We start from the raw sequence: 18,613 nt of genomic DNA on the forward strand, positions 1-18,613 counted from the left end.
GGCAGGAAAAGTGAATCCCGACGACCGGAGAATTCTGTCCCACAGCTGAACCAAACCCTGATCCAAAACAGGAACTTTGGTTGATTTTCAACTCCTTAACCTGGGCCAGAAATTTCAAGGCTAGCTGTATGGTGTTCCTACTGCTACCAAATTGAAATTGGCTAATAAGGTATAGTGTATGGATTGGATGTCGGACCTATATTGTCTGTTTGATAGCCTCTTCTGAATGACTAAGCCAAAGTCAAATATCAATTGAGGGTGGTAATCAATTCAGGCCTGATATGGGAGTCCAATATTCTACCTTTATCTTAGCTAGGTATCATGACAGCATCCTTAAATCCCTTACTGGGTTAATGCTTCTGCTAAAATAGCTACTGTCAGAGTGAAATTTCACTATATTGCAACATGGATACTTTCACATCACCAAGAATTAAAGTCGGTAAAATACTGATTTTCATCATACTGCACAAAAGGAACTGTCACCAGCAAAATAAAAGTGAAAATCAGTAATTTTCCCTATATTAGAGACTATTGCAGACTGATGTGTTTCAAGGGAATAAAACATGTCAAGGTTGGGATGACGTTAAACCATTCAAGCTTCGCTCTTGTGCTTTGCACCATCACCTCAACTCAGTCAGTCCTGTAACAAATTCCAGATTGCTCATGTATATACACAAAAACACACTTCTTAAACCAAGTGTTTTCCCATTAATTTTTCAAGTGTGGCTGCACAGATCCAAAGTACATCACACAAATTGGCATGTAAAAACGAGCCTTAAATGTTTAATGATCAAAAGACATGTTACATCATTTGAGGTCAGATTTAACGCTGTCAATTTTTCAAGCAATGTTTCATTAAAGCAAATTGTATTTTCCCCCAGATTATATAAAACCCATCAGTAGCTTCCCCCTCTCTAATATAAATGAGTAAACATGCTAGTAAAACCGGATAAAAGCTTGTAGTGAAGACATGAAAATGGCTAATGGCAATGAAAAGCCAGCCTATTGGCTGCTACTGCTTCGAAAATTGTATTAGTTCATGACCTTCGATCAAACAAGACCCTACATTTCACATTGAGAGAAACCACTGCTGCAAGCTGACAACTTTGAAGCGCTCCTCTGTGAATGTGGCTCATCTGTCTAATTGCTTCTTTATTGTTTCGATGTGACATTGTATTGTACAATGTCACATAGAATGTTTCCCCCCCCATTGATCTCAGCAGCAATAAAAAGCTTTAAAACACAGATGATAATACTACCAGGGCTTGGCCTTGCCATTCCCCCTACCCCCATGAAATTTCAAATTATGGGTCACACACAACACATTATAAGCTTAACAGCATATTTGAGAGTATTTCAATGTCATGAATTATTACCTTGGGGTTTTCCAGGATCCCAGATTCATAGCTGTGGGAAAAGATTTAAAAAAATACAAAGGAATAAGCTACCAAGGACCAGACTATATTAAGATGCCGAGTATTTGAAACAAGTACATTACTCAGTAGTGATTAAAATAAAAATGAGTGCTGGAAATCTGGAAAGAACAGAAAATGGTTGGAAATACACATCGGGTCTGTCAGTATTTGCAAAGGAAAACAATTGTTGCATGTTCAGTAGAATCCATCATCAAACAGGCTCTGACAAAGGGTCTTCACAATTATATTTCTTTTTCAGATATAGATGGATCTGCTGTGAAACCCCAATTTTTAACTTCACTTTTAATTCGATGCTCAAAATCTTACCTGATATGCATAATGTTAGCATCCATACTCCAAGGGCTTTTGGGAGTGACAGGAACAGGAATGCCATGTGCCTATCATCATAAAAGAAAATCAACGATCATTTGGGAAATTTTAAACCAACATCCATAATAGAGCCTTGTTAAGTACAAGTAATATTCTTTATAATCATAGAATCATAGAATTTACAGTGCAGGAGGCTATCTGCACCAGCCCTTACAAAGAGCACCCTACTCAAACCCACGTATCTACCCTATCCCCATAATAAAATGTTCCTCACAATTTTTCGACAAATTCAGTAGAAGACGAGGAAAGTGATCTTAGGGAAAGAAAGGTTCAGCTACAGGATTCTCCGTCGGTGATTTCCTCCGCCCCACAGGCAGCGCACCACACCTGCGCATTTCCCGATGACGTGGAGTGGCCCACAGTGGAAAACCGAGAATCCAGCTGCTGGCGAGTGTACGCCACGCAAGAAAACGGGGCTGGCAGGACGCAGAATCCCGCCCCAGATGTATCTCTTTCTAAATAATATTACTGTCTTCATTAAAAAAGCAGAGGGATCACATAAACATTTTTGCTACTAACATTGCAGTGTCATTTCAACTAAAAATTATCCCCAATTGAGTACAATGAAACGTAATAATTTTAAATTTTTGCATCATCTCTGTACTTTACCCATTATATACCATCCCTTGCTGCTGCTCATTCTAGAGTACTGCAACTGTCTATAGGACACCATCCCAACCCACAAAAAGAAAAATACCATTACAGGGAATTTGCAGCACAAAAATAGGCCACTCAAACCAACTGATCTTTGCCAGCGCTTTTATGATCTACACAAATCTCCTCCCACCCTATTTCATCTAATCCCATCAACGTATCCTTCTTCCTCATGTACTTATGAAGCTTTCCTTTAAATGCATCTATGCTATTCGCCTCACATTCTCCACCTGATAGCATATCTAATTCTAACCATTCTAAAATAATTTCTCCTGAATTCCTTATTTTACAATACATTGAAGTTAGTGTGCACATAGGTTCGACATTCTCTTTACTGCACCTAGTTATTTGTTTCCCCACCTTGCCGTACTTCGGAGAACTCTAACCACCCAAACTGACTGGGCTACTATATTTTTTCTGTGGTTTTGACTAATTGTTCGGCATGTGCCATTTCCAGCTGTCAAATTAAGCCCTGCTTTAAAAGCCACACACTGCTCATCAATTTCCCCTCAAGGTTGACTGCTGTGCTGGGAACTAATAAGACATGATCTACGAATTACAGACAAGCTCCAAGACTGAACAAAAGATTACACAGGGGAACTTAATGTGTGATCAGTGCGTTAAAGAGGAATCTTCAGCTGAATTCTTTAATATTTCCAGTACTTCCTAGTCATTTTTTATACAAATGTAAGGATAATTTAAGTTCCTAAGAGACAATCAACACCTGTTTTCAAGGATGTTACGTGTGTGTCTGAGGGCAGGGGGACAAGGGCAGGATGGAAGAGTTATGAGCAGGAGAAGATTAAATGAAGGCATGATGCAGAGAAGATGAGTATCTATTCTTTTGAATTGATACGATTTCTCAACCTCCCACTGCGAGGCTCCTCCTTCAGATCACATACAATACACTGAAGCATAGATAACAAACAACATTATGAAGTAATTCATTACTTTGGCCCCAATTATCTCTAATCACCGCGACAGAGCAGTACCCCTGGTGACCAGGGCCATCAGCTCTCGAAACTCAGTCTTGCAGAAATGCCACCAGCTACTAAGGCAGACGGAAAGAAAGCTTTAGTGTGGAATCTTTCACATGAAACAAGCTTCGGTGATGAATAACACTGCTCCAAAAAATGGATACTCTTCATGAGCCCTGCACTGAAGTGAAAAGGTTTCTTCATTTTTTTTCTTATTATCCAGAGTCATACAAATCCAGTCAAAAATAAAATATCCCAAAAGAGGCTCTTCCTTAAAATCACTAAATTACAAAAAATAAACTTTACTACTTGGGCACTGGGGAGAAGTTTTTTTTCAAATGGAAAGTCAATTATAATCCTATACCCTGTTAAAGCTGAAACATTTCCACCCTAAGTATTCTAGAAAAGCCTGCAGTTTTACTTTTTTTTTTAAATCATGAAATTGGTAAATAAATGTTTATTCATAAGCCAAAAATTTACTACTGGAAAATGATTTGTTGTTGCCATCAAGAATTATGTCCTTTCTGGTCTACTTATGTTACCCACCATTTCAGCCTACAGGGAGGGCAGGCATCGTTTTTATGTTATAACCCACTATGCAGAGGAGCTCATAACATATTGGTTAGAACAGAGATCAGCTGAAAACAGTACAGCTTACCCACCTAAGACTATCTTCTTTGGCAGACAGCAAGTAGCATATATGGAACCCTCTAATCTATATACTTCAGTGTGATACATACTGAACGGGATTTTCCGTACCACCACCTCCGTTTTCTGGTGTGGCGCACCCCTGTCGGCAGGGGGATCCTCCGTCTGACAACTGGCCAATAGGGTTTCACATTGTGGGCACCCCCACACTGTCGGGAAATCCGCGGGAATGAATGCGCTTCCGGCAAAATGGAGAATCCTGCCGACGGAGAATCCAGCCTACTGTATTTACCCAGTGAGCAAAGTCTTATTCTGATCCACTGATCCACTCCTCCATCAATCCCAACTCCTTGTCCCCTTCCCATAGCACCTTCCCATGCAATTGCATACGGTGTAACACCTGTCCCTTTACCTCCTCCCTCCTCATCATCCAAGGCCCCAAACACTCCTTTCAGATGAAGCAGTGTTTCAATTTAGTCTACTGTATTCGTTGCTCACAATGTTGGCCGGAATTCAGGATTCTCTGGTCCTGCCGGCAGCATATCCCTCTGCAATTTCCCCGGTGGCATAGGGTGGCTTCAATGGGAATTCCCATTGACAGCGATGAGAGTAAAGAATCCATCCGCCAGCGAACAACGTGCTGCCTTCCGCCGCTGAGAGGGCAGAGAATCCCGCCCATGGTCTCCTCTACATTGGGAGATTAAACACAGACGAGGTGACCATTTTGCAGACCACCTTCACTCAGTCCTACAGCATGAACCTGACCTTCTTGTTGCTTGCCATTTCAACTCACCATCTTGCTCTGATGACTACATTTCCATCCTTTGCCTGCTATTATGTTCCAATGAAGCCCAATGCAAACTGAAGGAACAGTACCTCATCTTCCAATTGGGCACTTTACAGCCTCTGGACTGAGTTCAACACCTTCAGACCATGAACTATCATCTCCATTTTGATCTTTTCTTTAATCTTTCTTTCCTCCGATCCTTCCCCCCCCCCCCCCCCCCCCCCAAAAATCAGGGCCATATGGAACTTGTTCTTAGGTTTTGCTTTCACAGAGTACTGACTCTTGGAAGAGAGCAGAATGTTTTAATAGCAGAAACTTTGTGTCGCTATTTGCACCTTCTTTAGTCTTTAACATTAACATTGACACTTCCTTTGTCTTGTATTCACGACATCTTTGTCAAATCTCTCCTGAGCTCCTACGTCTCCCTGATCTTATATTTTGCTCCATGTGCTCCAACCCCTCTCTTCAACAGTATAAAATCCATCACATTTCTACATCTCTCCAGCTCTGAAGAAGTCATACGGACTCAAAGCGTTAACTCCTTTTCTCTCCCCACAGATGCTGCTAGACTTTTCCAGTATTTTCTATTATTATTTACTTTGATAGCCAGGTTTTACCTTATTACACAACATTTAGATTAAAAAATTAGCACTGCTCACGAGGAACAAACCTGAATTTGAAATTCCTGGTCCTAATTTCAAGCTTGCAAATTTCCAATTGGATAAACATATACATTTTAAAATCCATAATTAATTTTGGATGCATCTAAATTCCACATTCAGCCAAATACATATCAGAGTTCTGCTTTGAGTCGATTTAGATTCCCACAGTACTGAAGCCTACAGTCAGTGGATGTGTCATACCAATCTTTAGGAAATGGTGAGATAAGAAAATACAAGTTATGAACCATCACAGGAATGTTTCCACTACTTAGTTCTTGTGGAGTACAGCAGTGGTGCAAAAATCCACTCCCTAGGGTGATTAAAGATATATATTTCTAAAAAGGGAAAACTGAAGAGTCTCTGAAAAACCGAAGGCTGCAACAGCAAATACACCCACAGAGGGATGAGATTAGCTGCCTTGCAGAACACATCTTTAATTTGCAAAATTAATTTACTTTTTCCATGTTTTAAAAATAAATCGTGCTTTTCTACATCCTGTTCATTCTTGATTATCAAGTTCAGGACTCCGATATCATTGCAGGCAGAAATGATACTTCATAGTAGTACAGAAATTAAATAGAGCAATCTTAGACAAATAACACAGAAGCAACAAGTTGATCAGTTAGCAGACATCAGGGAAATGTTCTGCTTTTGTGAGGGGCATTCTCACCGTAGGAAAGTTATTTCTCTCTCCTATACTTCAAGCTGTAAAGACTCACAGTTCATTTTTCCCCTCAGATCCATTTAGCTTAGATCAGAGGGCAGCGTAATCCTTTCGCTGATGTCCATGTTTGCCTTAATAAAACTGGCTCTCTTATCCCAAAACATGCCTGCAAACTCATGGAAAGTGAATTTTTGCTGCTACCAGAACATAGGTTGTGTGATTTACACCCAGGATCTCCTTTGACTATATGAAGATTATGGAACTGACAGCACCAAAGGAATACAGGATTGCCTTGTGATTTAAGCTTCAGCGGGTCTCACTAGTTTGAAACTGCATAACTCACTTGCCGTTATGGGTCGTTTGCACTCATGAACTCACTCCTGTAATAAACTGCTGCTGTCAGTAATATCCTATAGAGTTGTTCTAGAATAAACATGAAAAGATAATGGCTAATGAGTTGTAGTTGGACAAATGCAGTTGTGTATTATTGTTCCTCAACAATAAATGTTAAATTAGTAGCTATTTACTTGATGCTTTTACCTGGCCTGATTTCCCCCCCCCTCAAGCAGTTTTGCATCAGCCTTGAGTGGTGTCAACAGGTTACCCACTGTTACAAAGTGTTTTCCTCATGTCACAAGAAGATGGAGCAATTGTTAATGCTTGAGCAACCAAGCCATTGAATGGTTCATTAGGTTTCAAGAGGTTGTTTTTTCATTGAATGCCTTTTAGCTTCAATGGGCTGTTATCATTAGCACAGGGTGCAGCCTGAAAGCGGTGGTCTCAAGTCTAATATGGACACAGTCTGGGGCAAAGACTGTTAGTAGTGCTTCCACCCACTTTTGCGTATTTAAAACAGCAAAATGTAGTTCTTGCGATTTTCATTTGTTTTATGCTTTATAACTCATGATGACTATTGTGGCCTGTAAGTATTAAACTCTTCATAAACTCCATTAAAATTTACATTTCCAAAACGGTCACAAATAAATCAAACTGGAAATTATAATTAAAGGTGAGTAAGTAATAACACTGATTTTTTATAAATGCACTTCAGTGCATGGATTCAGGATTTTAAAAGCCCCACAATTTGAATTCCCAAATTAAATTCTCTATTTCCTCACACCTTTGTCTATATAACAAGTGTCTGTACTTCAGAATTAATTCATTGTAGGTGAAATGCATGGTGACATTCCAGAGAGACAAGACACTATAGAAATTAAAGTTCTTCATTTGAAAAATTAATAAGTTTTTTTACAAAAAGGATTTGTGCATTTTAATTGTCTTTCTGTTAATAGGAAAAATTAGTTAAATGACAAAGCTCCGCACATGTTTAATTCGACTGTTTAGCAATCACCATTTTTTCTGTGCAAGTCACCTATTTTCATTACACAAAAATACTAGTTAGAACACGTACGTTAATTATTATATGGGCTAAGTGTGAATTAAAAGGTGAATTTAATCAAATTTGTAAACTGGTTGACAGGCAATTGTCTAAAGTTAAACAAAAACTGTAAATGCTGGAAACACAGACGGCTGGATTCTCCATTCCTGAGGCTAAGGGCTGGGTTCTTCTGCCTCACCCACTGCAAGATCGCCACGGGTGACACATGGACAATGGAAAAGTCTATTGACCTCGGGCGGGATTCTCTGGTTGCCGGTTGGGCCGGAGAATGCCGCCCTAAGTGTTGACGCCGGGGCACAATTCGCAGAATTCTACGACAGCTCCTAGACCAATTCTTCGACCGTTGAGGGGCTAGCATTGGCGCATGTGGAACACAAAAGATTCCAATGGAAAACGGTGTCGGACTCGCCAGGGTCGGGATTGACACGTACGAGGCTGACAAACCGCAGCCGCATATTAGTGGGCAGTCAGCGGCGTGCGCAGCTGGATGGCTGCCTGGCAGGCTGCGCCAATGGTGTTCCGTGCCAATCCACCCTGACCCCACAGCCGACCTCCTAGCTGCCTCTGACCCTAGCAGAAGTCCTGCCCGGCCGGTGGCACAACTGTCAGCACACTATGGCGATGTTGGATACTTTCCATACCCCTTCTCTCCCCGGCATCAGCTATGGCGCCAGTTTCACGATTGTTGAAAGCACAAGTGAACCTTGCTGCCGGGAATTCCTCCAGTAGATGCGGGGAATCGCGGACACCCTGGAAGATACTGGGTCAGGCCCTCTAATGATTTGCAACGGCGTTTACTGTATGTGCAGAGTAGAACGCATTGAAGCCGCACTCGAGGCACCGGAGAATCACGATTTGGCTTGAACCCGGCGTCATCCACGATTTCGACGTCAAAACCAAGTCTTTGCCCAATCGCCTTGCCCAATTTCAGCGCAGCCGTCCCGCCAACAATCTTTCTGGCATAGAAAATTAACCTTTAAAAGTGTGAAATCTTGGTTCTTTGAATTCTAATTATTGTTGGAGGATTTTGGAAAATATGGGCTGAATTATCGACCTCGCACTGCGTATCAGTGTTACCGATATGGCTCCCCTTCTTCTGTATTTGCATCCCTAAAGTAAGCGAGTACACGCATAATTTTCCAATCACTGGTGGTGAGTATGGTTTCTTTCCATTAGAAGATATTTAGAATATTACCCCTTTACTGCCGAAAGTAAAAGGGGTACATAAGAATAGAAGAAATAAGAGCAGAATCGGCCATTTGGCAACTTGAGCTTGCTTCACCATTCATTAAGATTATGGCTCACCCTATTGTGTCAATAGCTCCACTTTCCTGCCTGTCCACCATTTCCCTCGTTGAACAGAAATTTGTTTAACCCAACTGTGAATATATTTAATGACCAAGTCTCTGGGGAGACCACATACGTTCTGAGGGAGGGATCAGACAGAATCAAGTACCCTTCAGGCACTTATTTGGCCACCATCGGGCCTACCCCACAATTAAGGCTCATTTAAATATGCATTTGTGGAATTCTCCTGGTGCCTGGGATCTAACAGCTGCCCAGGGAGATCTCAGCAGTGTGCCATTTAGTACTGGTTTCTACAAGTATAGTGGCACCTGGGGGGGTCTCCCAGGCCATTAGAGACCCCTTGGTGGCAACCCCTCTGGCACCTGGGTACCTTGACACTACCAGTCTGCAGTGCTACCTGGGTACTCTAGCAGTGCCACCTGGGCACTGCCAGGGTGCCTAGGTGACACTGCCAGGGTGTCTGGGGCATTAGATTGGCACTGACAAGGATCGGGCCTAGGGGGGCCTTACCAGGTTAGAGGGAGGGGGGGAGGGTGTTCCCAGGGGCCTCCCAGAGGGAGGGAGGGGGTAACATAATGATGCCCGCTCTGTCAGAAGCCTTTCCTGCTGGCCTCGCTGCAGTCACCCTGCCAAATGTGCCCAAAACCAGACATAGATTTCTACCGGTTAAATCGCGCCCAAAATACTTTTTCAAAGTTTCTGCCAGTTCCTGGTTTCCCATTGTTGATTCCCAAGTCTCATTCTCTCAGGGAACAATGCTTACTTTAGCTACTCTTTTCATATTTGCAGTCTGGAATTTATCAGCAGTTTGCTGGCGGTGGGATTCTCTTGTTTCGTCAGCATCGCACCTCCACCCCCGGATCCCAGCGTCGTGAGATGGCTCAATGTGAAATCTCATTGACAGTGGCGGAAACAGAGAATCTTGCTGCCAGCGAATGGTGTATTGGCTCCCACCACCGAGAAACATGCAGATGGGCAGGCGAAGAATCCCGCCCCTGGAGTTTGATTGTCTGTTTTTATATCTCTTCAGAGATTTCTTTCTACTTTTTTAATCTTTGCTATTTTTTAGTTATCCTTTGGTTTCTAAATATTTCCAAGTTACTGGTCTAACATTAATCTTTGCAGCATAAAGGCATTAAGAGCCTTTTCTTGCAAGTTTATATTTTTCAAATCTTTCATCATTAACTTCCTTAGTTAGCTATGCATGATGCATCCTTCTCAAGGAATATATCTTTGTTGAGAGTTGTATCTCCTTTAAATGTTTCCACTGCTTCTCTACCATCTTACCTTTTCACCTATTTTCCCAGTCCTCTTTAGCCAGCTGTGGTCTTTGTCCCCTTGTAATTTCCTTCACTTAAGTTGAAGACACCAGTTTTAGACCCACATTTCTCACTCACACACAGAATATGAAATTCGATCATGTTATGATCGCTCTTGCCTAGAGGATCCCTTACTATGAGGTAATTAATTTGTTTTGCCTCATTACATATCACCACGTCTCATATAGTTTGCCCATGGTTAGTTCCAGAATGTATTGTTCGAAGTGCCGAATACACTCTATGAACTCATCCTTCAGGCAACCTTTGCCAATTTGATTCGTCCAATCTACATGACTGTTAAAATCGTTCACAATTATTGCAATAAATTTCTTACAAGCTCTCATTATTTCTTGATTTATACTAAGAATTGGTAAAGAAGTACCAACGTTGATTAAATCTTTTGCCAACTCCTATGTACAAGCAGCTGAATTAATTCTCTGCCACATTTTCTACAATACCACCCTACAATCATTTGTAATATATACATACATACATACACAGCATCATTTAGTATGTCATAACATCATGACATCCTTAGCAAGTAAGAAAGTAAATAGGGTAGTGGCAGATCAGGCCATATTTCTGGCAGTTTACTCAAGCAAAGATTATTTAAATCACACGCTCAGCTATTCATTTTCTGCTGTTGCCTATTTGTACATTGCAAAAATTTAAACTTCGAAAATACATGAACTTTCATAATTCAAATTATCTGACAATTTTTCTATTTAGGAATATTATTTTAACTCCTTGGCAGGAATTAATTTTAATCCCCAGTGATGATTTGTTTATTAACTAGTCGAGCTATGCAGCTCAATAGGTCCTAAACTTCATTCCTGCTCAAAATCAGCTAATCTCAGATAGAATCTGATGAGATCAGGGCAGAGAATCAGCCAAGAATCTTGTTGTGTTCAAGTGACTCTTGTTGCAAATTACACAATTGTGCTGTGGGTGTCGACAAGCAGTTTTGCCAGTGTTACGATCCCAGTTCATGTCATAACTAGATGGGAAGATCCCAGAATGGAACCCAGAATCAAAAGACTGTAACTTACATATTTTTTGACAAAACATGGAGCAACAAAGTCATAGGACCGCTAATTGGTTTTAACAAGAAAAAAAAACATTTATTAAACGTGACAAAAATTGGATTTTACTCCCTTTATTTCCCCCCTTATTTTGCAGCTAAAAACAGGTTTTAGGATTAACACGGATTATAAAATACATCTTAATCTACACAGTCTCATTAACACAAATCCCTTTAAAGCACACAAGATGACTGTAGGCAAATGCACTCTCCACTCTGAACGCCAAGTGAATGTTTGTGGATGTCTCCTCAGAATCCCCCCAGATGATGATCACATGCATTTCCAAACTCCACTCCCAAAAACAGGCTTTAAAACCTTCTCTCATAATTATGCTTTCATTTAGTGGTTTGCATTCTAAAATCCAGACCAGTGGCGGGATTCTCCGAAAACTGACGCGATGTCCGGGACCCGGCGCCAAAAACAGCGTGGATCACTCCGTCGTCGGGCCCCCCCAAACAACGCAAATTCTCTGGCCCCGAATGGGCTAGCAGCGGCGTGACGTGGACGGTGATGCCGTGCGGCGTCATTGACGTTGCATGGCGTGACGGCTCAAAAGACGCGGCCCCCCCCACCCCGGAAGACCCGACAAGATGGCCACCCACCGCGCAGCCCCGAGGTTCCAGGACCGCGACATTGAACGCTCCTGGGCGCAGTGGAGGCGAAGGGGGAGTCCCTGTACCCCGGACACGGCCGCAGGGTCGCCCCACGCCTCAGCTGGCGTCTGTGGAGGGAGGTAGCAGAGGCCGTCAGCGCTGTGGCTCTGACACCACGGACAGGCACCCAGTGCCACAAGGTGAACAACCACGTCAGGGCAGCCAGGGTGAGTCCGCCCCCTCACCCTGCCTGATGTGCGGCACATCCCCAGGTGAAACCAACCCTAACCCTAACCTCTGCACTATACGCGCAACCGATGGCGTGCATTCATATACCCAACACTGTTGCCTTTTACCCCTGCCCCCCACCCGCCCCTCCACAAGAGAAGCGTGCACACAACAATAGGGAGCATGAGGGGACTGGAGGGGGCCCAGCTGATGAGAGGCCACTCACCGTACATGAGGAAAGGGCCCTGGAACCGGCTGGCGGACCCGAGGACCGGGAGGTTACCGATGCAGAGGTCGGGGGCCCACCAGCAAGTGAGCCACCGACAGCCCGTCCCCATGTCCCCTCTCCCCCATATCTCCCCTCCCCCGTATCCCCCATATCCCCCCTCCCCCGTATCCCCCTCATCCCCCTCCCCCATATCACGTGATCACCGCCTGCGTGTCTAACCATGCATGCTTCATTGTGTATCGCAGAAGCAAACGTCGAGGCATCCATCCCCGCAGATGCCGACCGCCCGCAGGATGCCCCAGGGCGACCACGGGATACGGAGAGACCCGGACCCTCTGGCACGCGACGCCCGCAGGATGCCCCAGGGCGACCACGGGAGACAGAGACCCGGACCCTCTGGCACGCGACGCCCACAGGATGCCCCAGGGCGAGCACGGGAGACGGAGAGACCTGGAGCAATAGGGAGACGACGCCTCCGTCTCGTGCGGGTGCGGCGACGCAGGCGTGTGCCACCCAGCGACGAGGGGGGCAGCCACAGGCCCCCGATGCTGCCGAGCCACGAAACCACTACCCAGGACAGCCCTACCCAGGACAGCCCTACCCAGGACAGCCCTACCCAGGACACCACTACCCAGGACACCACTACCCAGGAAACCGAAATACAGGACAGTGACACAGAGTGGATGGGTGGAGACGAACCACCACCCCAAAGTACCATGGACTCAAGAGTCGGACGATGCGCATGACACAACGCCACTGCTGTCTCCAACACCCTCCACCATCGCAGAGACATTCACCCCGACACTGGCGCCAAGAACGGCGCGAACCACTCCGGCGTCGGGCAATCTGGAAGTTGTGGAATCGTCCGTACTTCCGGGGGCTAGGCCGGAGGCGGAGGGGTTGGCGCCGCAGGGCCACTGTGGTCCTGCGCATGAGCAGAACCGCCGGCATGTTCTTGCGCATGCGCAGGGGGTTTCTTCTCCACGCCGACCATGACAGAGCCCTACAGAGGCCGGCGCGGAGGGAAAGAGTGCCCCCACGGGCCCCCATGGTGGGCCCCGATCGCGTAGCAGGCCACCGTGGCCCCCCCCCCCCCCCCCCCCCCGCCCCCGGATTCTCCCGCGCCCCCCCCCCCCCCCCCCCCAGGATTCTGGTACTTGGCCTACCAACCAGGTCCCGCCGTGATGGACCATGTCCATTTCACGCCGGCGGGACTGGCCGAAAACGGGCGGCTGCTCGGCCCATCGCGGCCCGGAGAATTGAACCCCGCCCAAAAAATGGCACCAGAGAATTCGGCAGCTGCCGTCGGAGCGGCGGGGCAGGATTCACGCCGCCCCCTGGCGATTCTCCGATCCGGTGGGGGGTCGGAGAATCCCGCCCCTAATGTTTACCAATACAAATACCGTAAAACTTTCATTTTCCTGACACTAGTGGCATCATGAACAAATCTGACGTTCAACTGGAAATATGTCAGGATTGTATTTGATAGTGATATTTCTCATGATCAAACCTACAGCACTCAGCATCTAGGCTCACACTGGAAGAGTAGCTATTTGAGTGAGGTATCCATGACCATATGCCATCCATGAAACCATGCTCCATAGAAGAAGGGAGCAAGGGTTCATTAAAAAATTGCCAAACTTAATCATACCATGAACAACTCATATTTTCTGCAATCAGAGATGGGAACCTTGGCTAATGTTCTTTCCTTCTTCCAAGAAAAAAAATAACCTTAAATAAGGAAACAACTCACAATGGCTTTATTTGTTGACATCAAAATGTTCCAATCCCCTTCACAGCCAATGAAATACTTATTTTTTGAAGTGTAGTCACCATTGTAATATAAAGAAACATGGCAGAAATGTGCACACAACAGGGCCCATTACAGGATGGATAGGGTCTGACTCAAATGTCCCACAGTTCAATAGTGAGATTACACATCCTAATATTCTGTACACTCCATCTTGAAATGTATTCGCAACCATTCAGAAAAGAACTAAGATGATCTGGGAAGTATAAATTCTAAGGCGTGTTTTTTTCTTAATATTCAGTGTATCCAGCAACATCCGTGTGAGCAGGAGTAGACTCTCCAGTTCCTCAAACCTACTTTGCCATTTTCCCATAATTACCTCATATTCTTACCCAACAAAAATCTATTCATATCAGTGTTGAAAATTTAAATTGACACTGCATCTACAGCCTTTTGGGTAAAGAGAGATTCATATTTCTACTGTCCTTCCTGATTGAGTCCTCAAAGGACTGGCTCTAATTTTAAGATTATGCCTCTTGTTCTGGATTCTCCACAATGCCGTCATCATTTTACATGCCTCGATTTGGTCAAACCTCAATCTTCTATACTCCAGGGAATAGACGCCAGGTTTATCCAACCAAGCCTCATAATTTAACTCTGCAAATCCCAGTTCTGGTGAATGAGAACTGTAATCTCTCCAAGATCAATATGTAATTCTGAGGAGTGGTACTGAGAAGTTAATTTAGTAGTCCAGGTTGGGGATACCTGGAGGGCAATTCATGATACGGTAGTGTACATCTGAGAAGTGAGCTTGACGGAAACAACCTTTTTAACTTTAGAGCATATGCTTATATGCTCATATGCTTATGGATACTCAACCATTAGGCATCAATGCTCATTATCTTAGAGTCAACCATATCTCATCTCCTATTTCATAGCCTATTCCCGTATTTGTCCCTGACCCTTTTGAATTCTACTAATTAGTTGTATACTAGTGATGGCCTTCATAGGTTGGTGTCAACAGATTTTATGTAATGGTCTTCACCTGATAATTTAAGACATTGGGCGGGATTTTCTGCACCCCCCCCTTTCCCCTCTAGCGTGTTTCTGGGCAGTGGATGGGGCTCGTCATTGGCCGGCTGCGGGATCTTCCGATTCTGCGTTGTCAACAGGGTTTCCTGTTCTGTTCAGCCCCTAGCTGCCGGGAAGCCCATGTCAGGGGTTTGCCATTGGCGGGATCGGAAGGTGCCACCGGTGAGAACAGACGGAAAATCCCAGCCATTTTTAAATTTTAAAGAAACAGAATTATTCAATGAAAAGTGTGTGTAAATAATACAAATATAAGAACATATTGCTAAAAGTGAATTATAATTAGGCAGAAGAATCCTACTTTTTCCAAGCACAAATTGTGCAAGCAAACATCCTTTTCACTCAGCCAATTTGTCCTCCTCACCTCCGATATTGAACATGTTTTATCACATTATGGATCACTGAAATTTCCCTCAGTTATCTAAACAATTCATTACCCACCAGTTCACCGTTAATAAATTTCTACTCAAACCACATCTGCCATCTCTCCTCTTCTAATGTTGCAGTATCTCTTACCGATAATGCCAGTCTTTTGCCTAGCTCAGCCGAACTATCTTTGTCAAATATTCTATACTCTCCTAGTTCTTTTCCTTGTCCATCTTCAGCTTGTGGTCATGTTGTCTAGTTCAGTATATTTGCCTTCAAGTAATTTATAAACATTCAACATTAGAAATTTGCAGAAAATCTTTGTATTAATTAGCTAACGGAAACCAATGCATGTACTTCAAAACTGTAACTAAGTGCTATTACTAAAATGCTTAAGAGGACAAAACTAAAACAGACATGCCAATTTTTAAAAAATTGTTAGAAGAAACAGAATAATGGATATCTGGGGCGAAATTCTCCGGAAACTGCGCGATGTCCGTCGACTGGCGCCCAAAACGGCACAAATCAGTCGGGCATCGCGCCGCCCAAAGGTGCGGAATGCTCCGCATCTTTGGGGGCCGAGCCCCAACCTTAAGGGGCTAGGTTGGCGCCGGACGAATTTCCGCCCCGCCAGCTGGCGGAAAAGGCCTTTGGTGCCCCGCCAGCTGGCGTGGAAATGACATCTCCGGGCGGCGCATGCGCGGGAGCGTCAGCGGCCGCTGACGGCATTCCCGCGCATGCGCATTGGAAGGAGTCTCTTCTGCCTCCGCCATGGTGGAGACCGTGGCGGAGGCGGAAGGGAAAGAGTGCCCCCACGGCACAGGCCCGTCCGCGGATCGGTGGGCCCCGATCGCGGGCCAGGCCACCGGGGGGACACCCCCCCGGGGTCAGATCGCCCCGCGCTCTCCCCAGGACCCTGGAGCCCGCCCGCGCCGCCTTGTCCCGCCGGTAAGGTAAGTGGTTTAATCTACGCCGGCGGGACAGGCATTTTAGCGGCAGGACTTCGGCACATCCGGGCCGGAGAATCGCACGGGGGGGCCCGCCAACCGGCGCGGCGCGATTCCCGCCCCCGCCAAATATCCGGTGCCGGAGACTTCGGCAACCAGCGGGGGCGGGATTCACGCCAGCCCCCAGCGATTCTCCGACTCGGCGGGGGGTCGGAGAATCTCGCCCCAGAGAATGATTACAAGATTGATATGATCAAACTGGAATATAGAATAATGCATACTTTAGAGTGAGTTATAAGCTATAATCGATCATTGATATATCATTTATACAGAAAATACTGGATTCCCAAGAGAGACTGCAAGGCACTGTGTAAATTTAGCACTTCAGTTGCTAAACAGCAGGAGTTTATGCTAATTAATAAAATCATTATTGTTTATACTCTATATGTACATACTATGCCTAGAAACATGTGCAACAGTTTCAATCTTAGTCGGTCAGTTCTGCATTTTGGTCTCAGCCCTCTGTCGTCTGGATGGGTGACAATGAGGAGAATTTGCAAGGGCCCTTGGCTGCAGGAGGCAGAGCGACAGCAGGACTGGTTACCCAATCTACCACAATGGTAGCCAATTAAGCTCCAGGTGAGCTAAATAAAGAGTACTCTCCAAATACCATCTGGATTTTCTAGCCAACATATCAGGTAACCACTGAATCAGGAGGCTCTCTGTGAAATAGTGGCAGACTCTCACTGGTAAGCTGGGTAGCCATCAGAGTTGCAGGCTGCATTCAATTAGGGAAGGCGCTGGGCTAATAAACAGAGCAACTGTGGCAGTGGCCATTACTGAGGTGGGATTAGACATGCTAGGGCGGCGCGGTGGCACAGTGATTAGCATTTTTGGCTGTCTAAAAGAGCATTGGAATAGTCATATCTAGAGGCAAGGGTTATGATTCAACTCACAAATGCAATGTGACAGGGGTAGAATCAGACAATGTTATATTATGGCGATAAAGGGCAGCACGGTGGCGCAGTGGTTAACATCGCTGCCTCATGGCGCCGAGGTCCAGGTTTCGGTCCCGGCTCTGGGTCACTCTCCATGTGGAGTTTGCACATTCTCCCCGTGTTGGAGTGGGTTTCGCCCCCACCCCAAAGATGTGTGGGGTAGGTGGATTGGCCACTCTAAATTGCCCCTTAATTGGAAAAAATGAATTGGGTACTTTAAATTGAATTTAAAAATATATATATTATGGAGATAAAGCGGATATGAAGTAAGAAGCTCATTTTGGATCAAATACAACATCAAAGTTACAAATGATTTGGTTCGGCCAGAGGCAGTGGCCAGGGAGAGGGATGAACTTGGTGGTGGGTGCCGAATACAATGGTTTCAGCGTTTCCAATATTCAGTTGGAGGAAATTAACCAATGGGTTATTTAGCGCACATATGGGTGTCAAATATGGCATAATGAAAAAGGCAATTGTTTCCTTTCCTCTAATTAAAATACAATTGGAAATAAATATCAAACATATTGGGTGGTATTCTCCCCTCCCATGCCGGGTGGGAGAATTGCCGGGGTGCTGCGCGTGTCGCGCCACGCCGCCCTGACACCCGCACGCGATTCTCCCACCCCCCCGAAACCAGCGGCATGAGAGGACTGGAGGGGGCCCAGCTGATGAGAGGCCACTCACCGTACATGAGGAAAGGGCCTTGGAACTGGCTGGCGGACCCGAGGACCGGGAGGTTGCCGATGCAGAGGTCGGGGGCCCACCAGCAAATGAGCCACCGACAGCCCATCCCCATATCCCCTCTCCCCCATATCCCCTCTTCCCCATATCCCCCTCCCCGTATCCCCCATATCCCCTCTCCCCCATATTCCCCCTCCCCCATATCCCCCCTCCCCCATATCCCCCGTCCCCCATATCACCTGATCACCACCTGCGTGTCTAACCATGCATGCTTCATTGTGTATCGCAGGAGCAAACGTCGAGGCATCCATCCCCGCAGATGCCGCCCACCCGCAGGATGTCCCAGGGCGACCACGGGATACGGAGAGACCCGGACCCTCTGGCACGCGACGCCCGCAGGATGCCCCAGGGCGACCACGGGAGACGG

General features: G+C 45.4%; 1 protein-coding gene across 2 annotated transcripts in view; it reads right to left on the reverse strand.

The window, feature by feature from the left end:
* The window catches only part of ass1 (argininosuccinate synthase 1), a 165,691-nt gene that overhangs the window by 93,091 nt on the left and 53,987 nt on the right, over positions 1-18,613 (reverse strand). For both annotated transcript variants that reach the window (XM_072488677.1, XM_072488678.1), the window contains exons 7-8: positions 1,743-1,813; positions 1,377-1,407 (exon numbers count right to left, since the gene is read on the reverse strand). In XM_072488677.1, the coding sequence (XP_072344778.1) occupies positions 1,377-1,407; positions 1,743-1,813 (102 nt within the window). The remainder of the gene's footprint in view (positions 1-1,376; positions 1,408-1,742; positions 1,814-18,613) is intronic.

This window comes from Scyliorhinus torazame, chromosome 22, assembly GCF_047496885.1.
Source record: "Scyliorhinus torazame isolate Kashiwa2021f chromosome 22, sScyTor2.1, whole genome shotgun sequence".
NCBI lineage: Eukaryota > Metazoa > Chordata > Chondrichthyes > Carcharhiniformes > Scyliorhinidae > Scyliorhinus > Scyliorhinus torazame.